This window comes from Sus scrofa, chromosome 9, assembly GCF_000003025.6.
Source record: "Sus scrofa isolate TJ Tabasco breed Duroc chromosome 9, Sscrofa11.1, whole genome shotgun sequence".
Classification (NCBI taxonomy): domain Eukaryota; kingdom Metazoa; phylum Chordata; class Mammalia; order Artiodactyla; family Suidae; genus Sus; species Sus scrofa.
In genome coordinates this window covers 109,505,009-109,518,301 of record NC_010451.4, presented here as the reverse complement: position 1 = coordinate 109,518,301, position 13,293 = coordinate 109,505,009, and the positions used below count along the sequence as shown (strand labels likewise).

Here is a 13,293-nt window from a genome sequence, read left to right as displayed (position 1 = left end):
TGGTGGGTTAGGGATCTGGCATTGCTGTTGAGCTGTGTGGATGTAGCTTGGATCCTGTGTTGCTGTGGCTGTGTGTGTGGTAGGCCAGCAGCTGTGGCTACGATTCAACCCCTAGCCTGGGAACTTCCATATGGCACAGGTGCGGCCCTAAAAAGCAAAATAGAATAAAATAAAATACAGTTTTAGTTTCGGCTGGTTTTCCTCACACAAATAGACCGTGTTTATTATACTCACTTGCAAAATTCTCTCTACTTTTCATTACTACCATGGTACTATTACAGGTTTTGGGGTTTGAGAATTTGTATCTATCTTCCAGAGAGATAGCTGTCCCTAGAAGCAAGTTTTTGGGTTTTTGTTACTATAACTATGGTATGTTCAACTTTTTTCTTCTAAACTGGATTCATGGTGTATATACTTAGAGTGCTTTGAGCATTGTTAAGACAAATTTAATAGTTAATCACAGTCAATTACATGCAGTCTTTGCTTTTGAAATAGATGTGACTTTACTTGCTTCGTCTGGGGTAGTCCCTTTCAGAGCTGTGCCTATCACAGCCTGGAGAGAAGTCCATTCGTATATAACTTTTCAGATGATAGTGCATGATGGGAGGTGGGCCTGGTACTCCTACCAGTGTGTGCAAGTGTCACATTTGTTGACATGTGAAAATAGGAAGTTGTTCTTTTAAGGGCTGTTCCTGTGGCATATGGAGGGTTCTCGGGCTAGGGGTGGAATCTGAACTGCAGTTGCCTACACCACAGCCATAGTCGAGGTTGCAGGTTCCATCCCTGGCCTCGCTCAGTTGGTTAAGGATCTGGCGTTGGCATGAGCTGTGGTGTAGGTTACAGATTTGGTTCAGATCTGGTGTTGCTGTGGCATAGACCGGCAGCTGCAGCTCCAATTGGACCCCTAGGCAGGAATTTCCATGTGCAGTGGGTGCAGCTCTTAAAGAGAGAAAGAAAAAATTACCTCAAGGTGTTCAAAGTCAAGTACAAGGGTTTGTCAGACTCTCACCTTAATATAAAACACTCGACCCTTTGACTACTGAAGGAAGTTTCTGTTTAATTGCCCTTTAGGTTTTTGGTTTACCTTTCCCTCTTGATGGTATTTTTTTCTTAGTTCCTTGTAATCCTGTATTTAACTTTTCTTCATATTCTGTTTTGAGTTTTCTTGAACAGTTTTAGACATGGCCATACTTCTTTTAAACATTAGTCATATCAAGTTTTTGCTCCTCTAGAGCAAATGATTTGTTAACACGGTTACCACATGTGTTGGAATGGCAGGTGGAAAGTGAGCTCCAGGAGGGGAGAGGGCTACCAGTGGAGCCCTGCTTTAGCAGGCAGGAAGCCTGGGGCCTGTAGTTCCCCCAGTGAAAGGGTCACTCCCAGAAACTCAGGACTGCACCTTCCAGAGCCTCCTGCAACCGGGATCACACCCCTCCACCTCCACCCCCACCCCTGTGCCAAGGAGCTGAGGAGGGGCTGGGTTCCCTACATAGATAACCTCTTGAGCAGCTTCTGATGCACATTTAGAATCTACTTTTTCCTTTTCTGATAACATTTCCACACATAGTAAGTTGATTAAAGCTAAGATTTAAAAAAAAGAAAAAAAAAAAAGTTCTTGTGTAGTCAAAGCTACATCCATCTGTCCCAGGTGAGAGGCTATGGTTCCTGCCTCTCTGCTGACTCCGCCTGGATTCTGAGCACAATTGGTGCCATTCTTTTGTGAAAGATGATTCACTGCTCCCTCAGAAGTTTACTTCTGTGGTATCTTCCCTATAAACATTGTGTCTGTTTCCTTCTCCAGAAAAGAGCAAAGTTAGGTTTCCCAGGCCAGCATCTTATCTTATATGAGGACTTGTCAGGCTTTGGACTGAAGTATTTCACTGTTGGACACACTACTCATTTTGTGGATTAAAACTTACTTTAAAAATCTATGGATTGAATTTGAGAGTAGGATAAAGTTCCTGGATTAGTGTTGCCAGTTGGTCTAGGGAGCAGTGTAAATTGGACCTAGAAGAAGCCCAGGGAACTACTAAAATTTTTGCCAAAATGAAGACCGTAAGAGTGTTGATGAAGCCCAGCCTTCAGTTACCAAGAGCAGCAGTTTGGGCTCATCTGAAGCCCTAAGCGTGTCCTCATGAAGATGCACAGTTCGGGAAGATGAATGTAATTTAGCAGTCTCAAATATTGAAATAGCTCGTGCAGTTAGCCTATCACAGTGTAGTTAGCACAGAGAACCATTACAGGAAGTCTTAAGAAAAAGACCAAAGTCATATATAGGCATTTGTAAAGTCATTTCATAAATAACTGGTTTTGATAATAAAGCATTTTATAATTGTCTTTGGCTAATGATGTTAGAGGTTCAAGTGGTTTTTTTTTTTTTTTTTTTTGTCTTTTTGTCTTTTTGTTGTTGTTGTTGCTATTTCTTGGGCCGCTCCCGCGGCATATGGAGATTCCCAGGCTAGGGGTTGAATCGGAGCTGTAGCTACCGGCCTACGCCAGAGCCACAGCAACGCGGGATCCGAGCCGCGTCTGCAACCTACACCACAGCTCACGGCAACGCCGGATCGTTAACCCACTGAGCAAGGGCAGGGACCGAACCCGCAACCTCATGGTTCCTAGTCGGATTCGTTAACCACTGCGCCACGACGGGAACTCCTCAAGTGGTTTTTTTATATTTTGTTTTGAACATTGTTATGTTCTCTGTCTTGGAGTTCTCAACCTTTTATTATAAAAAATTTCAAACATATGAAGAATTCAAAAAGAACTTTATAGTGAAGACCCATTTCATTGTACTTGTCTGTCCCGCATCCCCCATCCATCCATGCATTTTATTTCGTACAAGTTAGTGTAAGTTGTAGACATCAGTACACTTTTCCCCTAAATGCTTAGGCACGTACATTAGAGTGATTGTTTGTTTATAGATTCCAGTTAGTAAGCTTTGCTAGGCAACCCAGAGCCCTGCCAAGATCCAGAACATCCCCCCAGAAAGTTTCTTTACGCTTCCCAGTTAATCTTGGCCTTCCCCAAGGCAAATGCCATAGATAAGTTTGGCCTGTCCTAGAGCTTCATCTAAAGGAAAGTATGTACACCCTTCATGTAAGGCTGCTTTAATTTAGGATATTTTTGAGATTTATCCATGTTTTCATAAGTAGGAGTAGTGTAGTGTTTTCCTTTTTATTGCTAAGTGTTAATCCATTGTATGAATACCACAGGGTTTTTTTTGTTATTTCCCCAATACAATTTTTTTTTCTGCTGTACAGCATGGTGACCTGGTTACGCGTACATGTACACATTGTATTTTCTCACATTATCATGCTCCATCATAAGTAACTAGACATAGTTCCCAGTGCTACACAGCAGGATCTCATTGCTAATCCATTCCAGAGGCAATAGTTTGCATCTATTAACCCCAAGCTCCCCATCCACCCCACTCCTTTCCCCTCCCCCTTGGCAACCACAAGTGTCTTCTCCAAGTCCGTGTGAATACCACAGTTTCTTAATTCATTCTTCTAACAGTAGATACCTGGGCCGATTTCACTTTTAGGTTGTATCGAATAAAACTGTGACCGTCTAGGTGCAAATCTTTTTATAAGCATAATGTTTTCATGGTAAGCTCATAGCAATGGAGTTACTGGATTGAATGGTAATAGTATGTTTGGCAGACTTTTTGTAAAGTGACTGTCATTTTGAGTTCATGTAAGCAACACTTGTGAGTTCTAGCGGTTCCACAATTTTGCCAACACTTGCAATTTTTGCCATTCTTGTGGGTGTGTCCTTGATGTCTCATTTTAATTTGTATTCCCCTGATGATTAATGTTGAGTCCTTTTCAAATGCTAGTTGACCATTTGTATGTTGTCTTTTGAGTTTTGCTTTTTCTTTAACACGTTTGGATTAAAATACCTCTTATTGAGTTATAGGATTTCTTTATTTAGAAAGATGCCAGTGTTTTCTCCCAGTCTGAGAGGCTTACTTTTCCTATGGAAGTTCCCAGGCTAGGGGTTGAATTGGAGCTATAGCTGCTGGCCTATGCCACAACCACAGCAACACCAGATCCTTAACCCACTGAGTGAGGCCAAGGATCAAACTCGCAACTTCAGGGATCCTAGTCAGGTTTGTTAACCACTGAGCCATGACGGGAACTCCCTCTTCCTTTTTAACGGTGTCTTTGGTTGAGCAGACAATCTTTATCTTGAGGAAACCTAATTGTTTTATTTTCTTTTCCAGTTATCTTCTGTGACCTATAAGAAACCTTCACAAAGCTACTGTGTTTTCCCCTTCAAGCTTTATGACTTGGCCTTTTAGATTTAGGTCTTTGAGCCATCTCGAGTTAACTTTTGTGTATGGTCTGAGGTAAGACTTGAGATTAATTTTTCCTTGAGTGGCTATCTGGTGATTGGGGCATTATTTGTTGAGAAGACTTAAGCACCAAATATAGGTATGGTTCTATTTCTTTCTTTTTTTCCTTTTTAGGGCCATGCCTGTGGCATATGGAAGTTCTCAGGCCAGGGAACTATGCCACAGCAACACCAGATTCTTTAACCGATCTTTAATCCTTGAACCCAAATCCTTCTGGATACTAGTCAGGTTCTTAACTTGCTGAACCACAGCTGGAATTCTTGGTTCTCTCTTTTTTTTTTTTAAATGATTTTTTTCCCCATTATAGTTGGTTTACATGAACTCTTGGTTCTATTTCTTTTTTTCTTTCTTTTTTCTTTTTTTTTTCCTTTTCCTTTTTCTTTCTTTCTTTCTTTTTTTTTTTTTTTTGTCTTTATGCCTCTTCTAGGGCCGCTCCCCTGGCATATGGAGGTTCCCAGGCTAGGGGTCTAATAGGAGCTATAGCTGCTGGCCTACACCAGAGCCACAGCAATGTGGGATCCAAGCCGCATCTGTGATCTACACCACAGCTCACGGCAATGCCGGATCCTTAACCCACTGAGCAAGGCCAGGGGTCGAACCCGCAACCTCAAGGTTCCTAGTCAGATCTGTTAACCACTGAGCCATGACAGGAACCCCTCCTGTTTCTCTTTCTTAAGTTCTGTTTCATTGGTATATATTCATCCTAAAGCAATGATAAATTACTAATTTGATTTGTTTCTATTTGTGAAGTATTTTTGCATCTATTTCATGTAGGATTATTGTCGGGTGTTTTCATTTTTTTAAGTTCTTAATTTTTGTAGCATTATGAAAACTCAGGTATAAGAATTTCAACTTGGTTCTCCCACTTCAAGACTTTTTTGATTATACCATGTAAATTTTACTGTCAGCTTACCAATTTCTACCCTAAAAACTGCTAGATTATAATTGGGTTTGTGTTGCCTTTTCCTTGATAGCAGTTTTGTTCAGACATAATTCACACACCATACAACTCTTGCATTTAAAATGTACATTTCATTGGTCTTATATACTAAGATTCCAGGACTGAATGTGTGTCACAGACAGTGGCTGGTCAGGTGTCCCTCATTACCTGATCCTGCACAGACGTAAGTGTCCCCTTGTTCTTTCTGTTAGCAAACCATTAAGGGCCATTTAAAGAATCTGTCCTGAGGGAAAGAACTTTTTAGGAAGTTAAAAAAAACACCTGACTAGGAACCATGAGGTTGTGGGTTCGATCCCTGGCCTCACTCAGTGGGTTAAGGATCCGGAGTTGCGTAGGCCAGCAGCTACAGCTCTGATGAGACCCCTAGCCTGGGAACCTCCATATACCGTAGTGGAACCCTCAAAAGACAAAGAAAAACAAAAAACCTGGCTAATTCCAGCTCTCTGGCCTTACTCAGTGGGTTAAGGATCTGTTACCACAAGCTGTGGTGTAGGTAGCTGGTGCAGCTCAGATCTGGCATTGCCGTGGCTGTGGTATAGACCTGAAGCTTCAGGTCCGATTCGACCCCTGTCTCAGGAACTTCCATATGCCACAGGTTTGGCCCTAAAAAGGGAGGGAGGAAGGAAGGAAGGACTTTTTAATATCAAGATGAAATTTGATAAATACATTGCAGTCTTTAGAACCACTCTAGTCAGATAATCCAACAGTGTATATAAGTAATTCTCTGTGTTTGACAAATAGGTTAAGGGTTTTTGGCCATCTTTAGCAATGTTGTGAGAGTTTAAGTATTTATGTACTTCCATGATAATATCTCTGTGATAAATGCTTATGAGCATAGTTGCTCTATCAAAAAACAGTGGACTCAAAGGCTTTTGAATATTTCCAAATTTTATTCCAGAAAAAAATAAAATAGTGTATGTTTTGACTCCCAGTGGATGACTGCTCCAGTTCTGCTCCATTTTGGCTATCACTAAGTTTTACTGTCTTCTTAAGACCTTTGTTAATTTAACAGCTAGAGATTAATATTTTCTAGGAAACATAGATCAGGCTGAACTAGGTTACGTAAAATACTCCCAAGTACCAAACACCTAGAACTGGGGGCCAGGTAAGAATTGACTCTGTGCCACCTAAAACTTGGGGTGAGAGGTGAGTGGCCTAGAAGCCTTGGTCACACAGTACAGGAGACTGAGCCTGGGCAAGAAACTGGCGTTTCCATGGAGCTCTTCATTGAAAAGGTGAAGTGGAAAACAAATCAACCCACCTTCCTGGGGAGGCAACCAGGAAAGTAGTTTTGAGTTCTGGACTTGGCGGCGGGTCGCTCTCTGGAGATTTTGTCAGCTGTGGTGTCTTTGGGGATTTGAGTTGGTATTGCCAGCTTATTGGGGAATTTCCCCAGGCTGGGAAATTAATGTGAAAGCCCCACTGAAAATGAGGTTAAAAAAAAAAAAAGAAAGTGTAGGAGAGAGTCCTTGTGAACAAGTCAGCATATAGAACAAATAGCAGAATTAGAGCCTTGAGAAGTTCAAATAGAAAGGATCTTTAAAGAGCACTTCTAAGTATGTTAAAAACAATTAGTGATAGGAAAGAGTCTAGAATGTAAAGAAACAAAACACCATGGAAAATAAGACTTTTTTTTTTTCAAAGAAATACAGAAATTATACAAAAGTAAAATAAAACTATTAAAAATAGCACATTTGACACAGCTGACAGATGTAGTAGGTAGTTTAAAAAAAATTGGAAAGTTTGAGCAAAGATTAAAGTAGTAGAAATAACTAAAGGTAGAAATTGAGATGTGGAAGGTGACACGAAAATGGCCAACATACATGTAGTAGAAAAGATAGGAGAAAATGGAAAGGGCAACAGAAATGTTTGAAGAGGGACTAACCCAAGAATTTCCCAGAATTGGTGAAAGCAAAATGTGAATGTCAGATTTTAAGATAATCATTATAAGAATAAAATAAAATTTATAACTCCACCATAATAAAAGAACTGCAGTGGTATAAGGAAACCTATCAATCTAATATAAGGGGAAAAGGGAGAAAACAAGAGTCATAGAGAAAAATAATTAAAATAGAAAATGCAAAATAAGATGGTTGAAGTTAATCCAGATAGCAGTATAAAACTATAACCTTATACAAAACCTACTCATCAGAGACTGTCAGACTTGATTTCTTTTTCAAAAGTGAATTTTATTGTGATTGCAGTAGGACAAACCAAAACATAGGGATGTAAGCATTGAAAGTGAAGAGGTGGAATATAGGTATTTGAGGTAAATTCCAATCAAAATATAGGAAAAACCATATTAACATCAGATAAAATAGATTTCTAAGGCCCTGTTAGGAATAAACATGATTTCTTCCTAATAATAAAATAACAAGTCACCAGGAATATAATTCCAAATTTGTACACAGTTAACAGGGCCTCAAAATATGATAGATGTTTTAGAGAATTATAAGACAAGTTGACAAATTTATAGTTGGCTTTGTTCTTTTTTATGGCTGAATAGTATTCCTATGTGTGGGTGCACTTGTGCACACAACACTTCTCTCTTTTTTTATTTTAATTGCTTTTTAGGGTAGCACCTGGGGCATATGGAAGTTCCCAGGCTAGGGAATCAGAGCTGCAGCTGCCGGCCTTTGCCATAGCCACAGCAACTCCGGATCCAAGCCTCCCTCAGTAACTGGTAGGATTTGTTAACCACTGCGCCACAACAGGAATTCCTATACACATCTTCTTAATCCAGTCATCTGTTGATGGATTCTTGGTTATTGTGAATAGTGCTGCTGTGGACATAGGGGTGCATCTATCTTTTCGAATGAAAGTTTTGTCTGAATGTATGATTAGGAATAGGATTGTTGGATCATATATAGTAGGTTTTTTTTTTTTTTGTCTTTTTTTGTCTTTTGTCTTTTTAGGGCCACACCACACCCACAGCATTAGAAGTTCCCAGGCTAGGAGTCGAATCAGAGCTATAGCTGCCGGCCTATACTGCAGCCACAGCAACAGCAACACCAGATCCAAGCCATGTCTTTGACTTACACCACAGCTCACAGCAAAGCCGGATCCTTAACCCACTGAGCAAGGCAAGGGATCAAACCAGTGTCCTCATGAATACTAGTGAGGTTTGTTAACTGCTGCACCACAACGGGAACTCTTAAAGCAGGCATTTTTAAAGAGAAGACTGAATAACTGGGCAGTATACTTCAACAATTTAGTGAAATGGACAGTTTTCTAGAAGTAGCAATACATAGTGGGGAAAAGATAGACTTATTTTAATTATATCGTTCATTTGTACTGTTGTGTAAATATATATATATTTTTTTCGGGTGGTACAAAACACCCAAAAGCAGAGATCAACTTCCCAATGGAATGTAGCTTTGCTCTTTGAGCTATAAACAATGTATATATTGTTTATATATATATACTTTTTCCATATTCTTTTCCATTATTGTTGGTTACAGAATGTTGGATATAGTTCCCTGTGCTGTAGAGTAGGACCTTGTTGTTCATGCTTTTTTTTCCCCCCCTCAATTGAAATATAGTTGATTTGCAGTGTTGTGTTACTTTCTGGTGTATAGCAAAGTGATTCCGTTTGTGTGTGTGTGTGTGTGTTTACTATTTTATATATAGTAATTTGTATCTGCTTATCCCAAACTCCTAATTTATACCTCTGCTAACCCCTTTCCTCTTTGGTATTCATAAATTTGTTTTGTTTTTGAGTCTCTTTTGTAAATAAGTTCATATGTACTTTTTTTTTTTTTTTTTTTTTTTTTAGGGCCACTCCTGCGGCATACAGAGGTTCTCAGGCTAGGGGTTGAATAGGAGCTGCAGCAGCTGGCTTATGCCACAGCAATGCAGGATCCGAGCCATGTCTGCAACCTACACCACAGCTCGTGGCAATGACAAATCCCATATGTATCATCTTAGATTCTGTACATAAGTGATACTGTATGGTATTTGTCTTTATCTTTCTGACTGACTTTTTTTTTTTTTGGTCTTTTTAAGGCTGCACTCGAGGCATATGGAGGTTCCCAGTGTAGGGATCAAATCACAGCTGTAGCCACGAGCGTACACCACAGCCACAGCAATGCCAAACCTGAGCTGCGTCTGTGACCTACACCACAGCTCACGGCAATGCCAGATTGTTAACCCACTGAGTGAGGCCAGGGATCAAACGTGCAACCTCATGGTGCTTAGTCGGGTTTGTTTCTGCTGCACCACAATGGGAACTCCTGACTGACTTTTCTCGTATGATAACCCCTAGGTCCATCCATATTGCTGCAAATGGCATTATTTCCATCTTTTTTTATAGTTGAGTAATACTCCTTTGCTTATCCTCCTTATCCATTCATCTGTCATTGGACACTTTGGTTGTTTCCATGTCTTGGCTATTGTGAATAGTGTTGCTATGAACGTGGTGGGTGTATGCATCTTTTCAAATTAGAGTTTTCTTCAGGTATATGCCCAGGAGTGGGATTCCTGGATCATATGGCAACTCTCTTTAGCTTACTGTGGAGCCTCCACACTGTTTTCCACGGTGGCTACATCAAGTTATACTCCAGCAGCATTTCAGGAGGGTTTCCTTTTCTTCACATTCTTTCCAGCATTTGTTATATGTAGACGTATTAATGATGGCCATTCTGACTGTTGGGGAGTTGATACCTCATTGTAGTTTTGATTGCGTTTCTCCAGTAAGAAGCAGTGTTAGACATCTTTTCTTGTGCCTGTTGGTCATTGGTATCTCTTTGGAGAAGTGAAGATCAACCGTTTAATATGTGGTGTGTGAACCGTTGGTGGTCTAGGCAGAGAAATGTGAAATTACTTTTCTTCCTCATTACATAGAGTTTTACTCAAAATGGATTAGATGTATCAATATGAAAATCAGGTTGAAAAGAAAATACTTATAAAATCATGCCAAAAATTGAGACTTGCCAAAAGATCATCCTCAGGATCTATCAACAAGTGCGAGGGTAAACAATTACAACATTATATGGTAGCATGTGTACATTACACATGGCTGCAGCTGTCTCAGATGTGAAATGAGACAAGTGGCAGAACCAAACGTGCATGTTACCATTTGTGTTAGCTAAACTTTAAAAACATGCAGTTTTGATTTCATATGTAGTTCCACAGTAAAATATGAAGCACTCAGGGAATGCTGTACCCCAAACACAGGGACACTGCCCCAGGGGAAAGGAGGAGTGTGTCCTGTGTGTTATACTCGGTACCGTTTCATTTCCTAGAGCGTTGAGGGGGGATCTGGATGGAATGAGACAAGCGTGAAAATACAGTAAAATTCATTCAAACTGGGTCATGAGTTTGAGAGAGTTTGTGTACATTGTAATCCATGATTCTCTCTACATTGGAAATGCTTAATAAAACGTTTTATAGCATAGTTCTTTGATTACCAATGAGCTTAAGGGATTTTTTTTTTTTTTAAAGGTTTTCGGCTTCTAATACTTCTAGCTTTTGGATTTTCTGTTGGAATAATTATGTTTCTTTAGAGATTTTTTTTTTTCACTTTGTTTTAAATTACCTTAATTTAGTAATGATAGTAACTTTAAGATATTTCTTACTGAAATACTTGCAAAATGTCAGATGAAGTGTTTATTGCTTAGAAAGGCCTTCTCCAGACCTCAGATAAAGTGTGTTCATGTGTATTTCCCTTGCTTTATGGTTTCAGTTTGTATATTTTAATTTTCAATCCATTTATAATATTTTGGAATATGGAATTTTTTTGAAATCTCCTCCTGCCCTAATACCACTTATTCAGTAATCTATCGAGTTGAAATAGTCTTTATATAGGAAGTTCTTAAATATACCAGAATATTCTTTGTCATGATTTTTCTTTCTGATTCAGTATTGGTGTTTCTGTTACTTTTGTCTACGTAAAGTACATGCAGATAAACTGAAATAGTATTAAAGTTTATAACAAAATAGAACGCACATTTCTGTTGCTCTCCATAGTGTGTGGCCAGTGTGCTTTTGTGATTCATCAGCTTCGGGCCTCCGTGACTTCTCTGCCCTAGTCTAGGATTTGATCTCTTGCCCTGACATGTCCTCGCTTTTCATGTTTCATTTTCAGTGTAACTTTTAAAAAATTCATTTACAAATGATTTAAAATCATGTTTTGTTTATTTTTGTCATGTTTGATTCTAGAAATAGTCATATAGCTAAGCATTATAATAGACTGTGGTTATAGCTTTTTGTTTTTCCTGAAGTAGATAATTGCTTTTTTCTTTTCATTTGCAAACTTTCCTTTGTACCATTTGCCAGTTCTTTTCTTACCTTCTCTCCCGAGACAGTTTCCCACAAGTAATGGCATTAGGTAATCTAGAGATCCAGAGTTTTCTTGGCAGTCTTCTTCCAGAACTTTCTGTCCTCCTCCTCAGCCGGCTGAGTTTTAGCTTTATTGGGGTGTGAATGCGATCTTTTTTCCACTCTAGCGTAACAGGTTTATGCTGATACATGGGAAACATTGATACTAAAATGTCTTGTAAAATTAGGGTCACATTAGTCACTGTTGGACATTGATGATACATGTTGATGTCCTTGACTTTTCTCCAAGTCATGTTTATAACTACTGCACAAGTGTTCACCAGTCAAACCAAGCACGAGGTGCTGGTGTCCCTCCTTCTAAATCAAAAAAAGGACAGACGCCTGGAGGAGCTCAGTTTGTTGGCTTGGAATTATACAAACGACTTAAAGAATTTTTGAAGAATTACTTGACAAATCTTCTTAAGGTAAGAAGTTTTGCATATATACTGAGCATTTATAATAGAATGTTTTTAAAAAATGAAATAGTGATTCTAAGTTAAATATAGTCTTTCACTGTCATTTGGCATTGACTGTCATTGGCATTTTGGCATTGACAAGTGCCTGAAGATCTTTGCTGTTGCTTAGTCAATTACTTATTATGAAGATGAAATCTTCGTAAGCCATATTCTGTTCTTTAATTTGTTAAATTGGAAGTTTTTGATGGCCCTATGCCATATAGTATTGTCCTTAAATTACTAACCACTTGGTATTTGGCTGTTAGATATTGGTGAACTTTTTAAAGCATGTAATTATGAATTCAAATTACCTATGTTGTAATTTGAAGCCAGCGTGCTATTCTGCATCAAGACATGTAAATGACTGCAAAGATTCAGATTTGGGTAATCACATTTCTGGTGTGGTTTTGTCTTTACACATGGTCATGTGGTATGGTCAGAACTGCAGTGTGATTGTGCCTTTGGCTAGGATGGGCCACTGCTCACTCCTTCCTTTTGCTCGGGCAGTGATAGAGTTCTTCCCCTTCATCTTCCGCCTTTTTCTTCCTCAGACTCCATCCTCTGTAGCAAAGGCAATGTGGTACCTTCCATCTAAACACAGGAGGGGCAGGTGGCTCTTCCTGGTGCTATACACACTGTGGAGCGTGTGAAGACATCTGTGCACTCTGCCCTGGGAAGTCTGCACTCTCTGTGTATATATTTTAAAGATTATTGATTTATATAGATAACAGGCAGCTTCAGCATGCTCCAAAATTGTTTTTCTTAATATTTGCAAGGTACCTAGAAACCTAACATCATCCTGACAGACAATAGTTGACTGACTACAAATTAGGAACAAGAGTATTTTCACGTTCTCTAAACAGTGTGCTTGTAATGCCTTGCTGAGGCCACTGTGTCCTTCTTGCTTTGAGTCACAGCACTTTGTTAAGTGGACACTGGAATCAATTATCTCTAGGGTTTTTTTGTTTTTTGGTCTTTTTTTAGGGCTACACCCGCAGCATATGGAAGTTCCCAGGCTAGGGGTTAAATTGGAGCTACAGCTGCCAGCCTACCCCACAGCCACAGCAAAGCCAGATCCTTAATCCACTGAGCGAGGCCAGGGATTGAACCTGTTTCCTCATGGATATTAGTCAGATTTGTTTCTGCTGAGCCACGACAGGAACTCCAGTTATCTTTAGTATTAGACAGGAGGAACTGAGGGA

General features: G+C 39.5%; 1 protein-coding gene across 7 annotated transcripts in view; it reads left to right on the top strand.

Annotated features, from left to right (window-relative positions):
- Positions 1 to 13,293, top strand: part of CUL1 (cullin 1) — a 104,592-nt gene that overhangs the window by 40,813 nt on the left and 50,486 nt on the right. For all 7 annotated transcript variants that reach the window (XM_021063586.1, XM_021063584.1, XM_021063587.1 and 4 more), the window contains one exon: positions 11,887 to 12,061. In XM_021063586.1, coding sequence (XP_020919245.1) covers positions 11,887 to 12,061 — 175 coding nt within the window. The remainder of the gene's footprint in view (positions 1 to 11,886; positions 12,062 to 13,293) is intronic.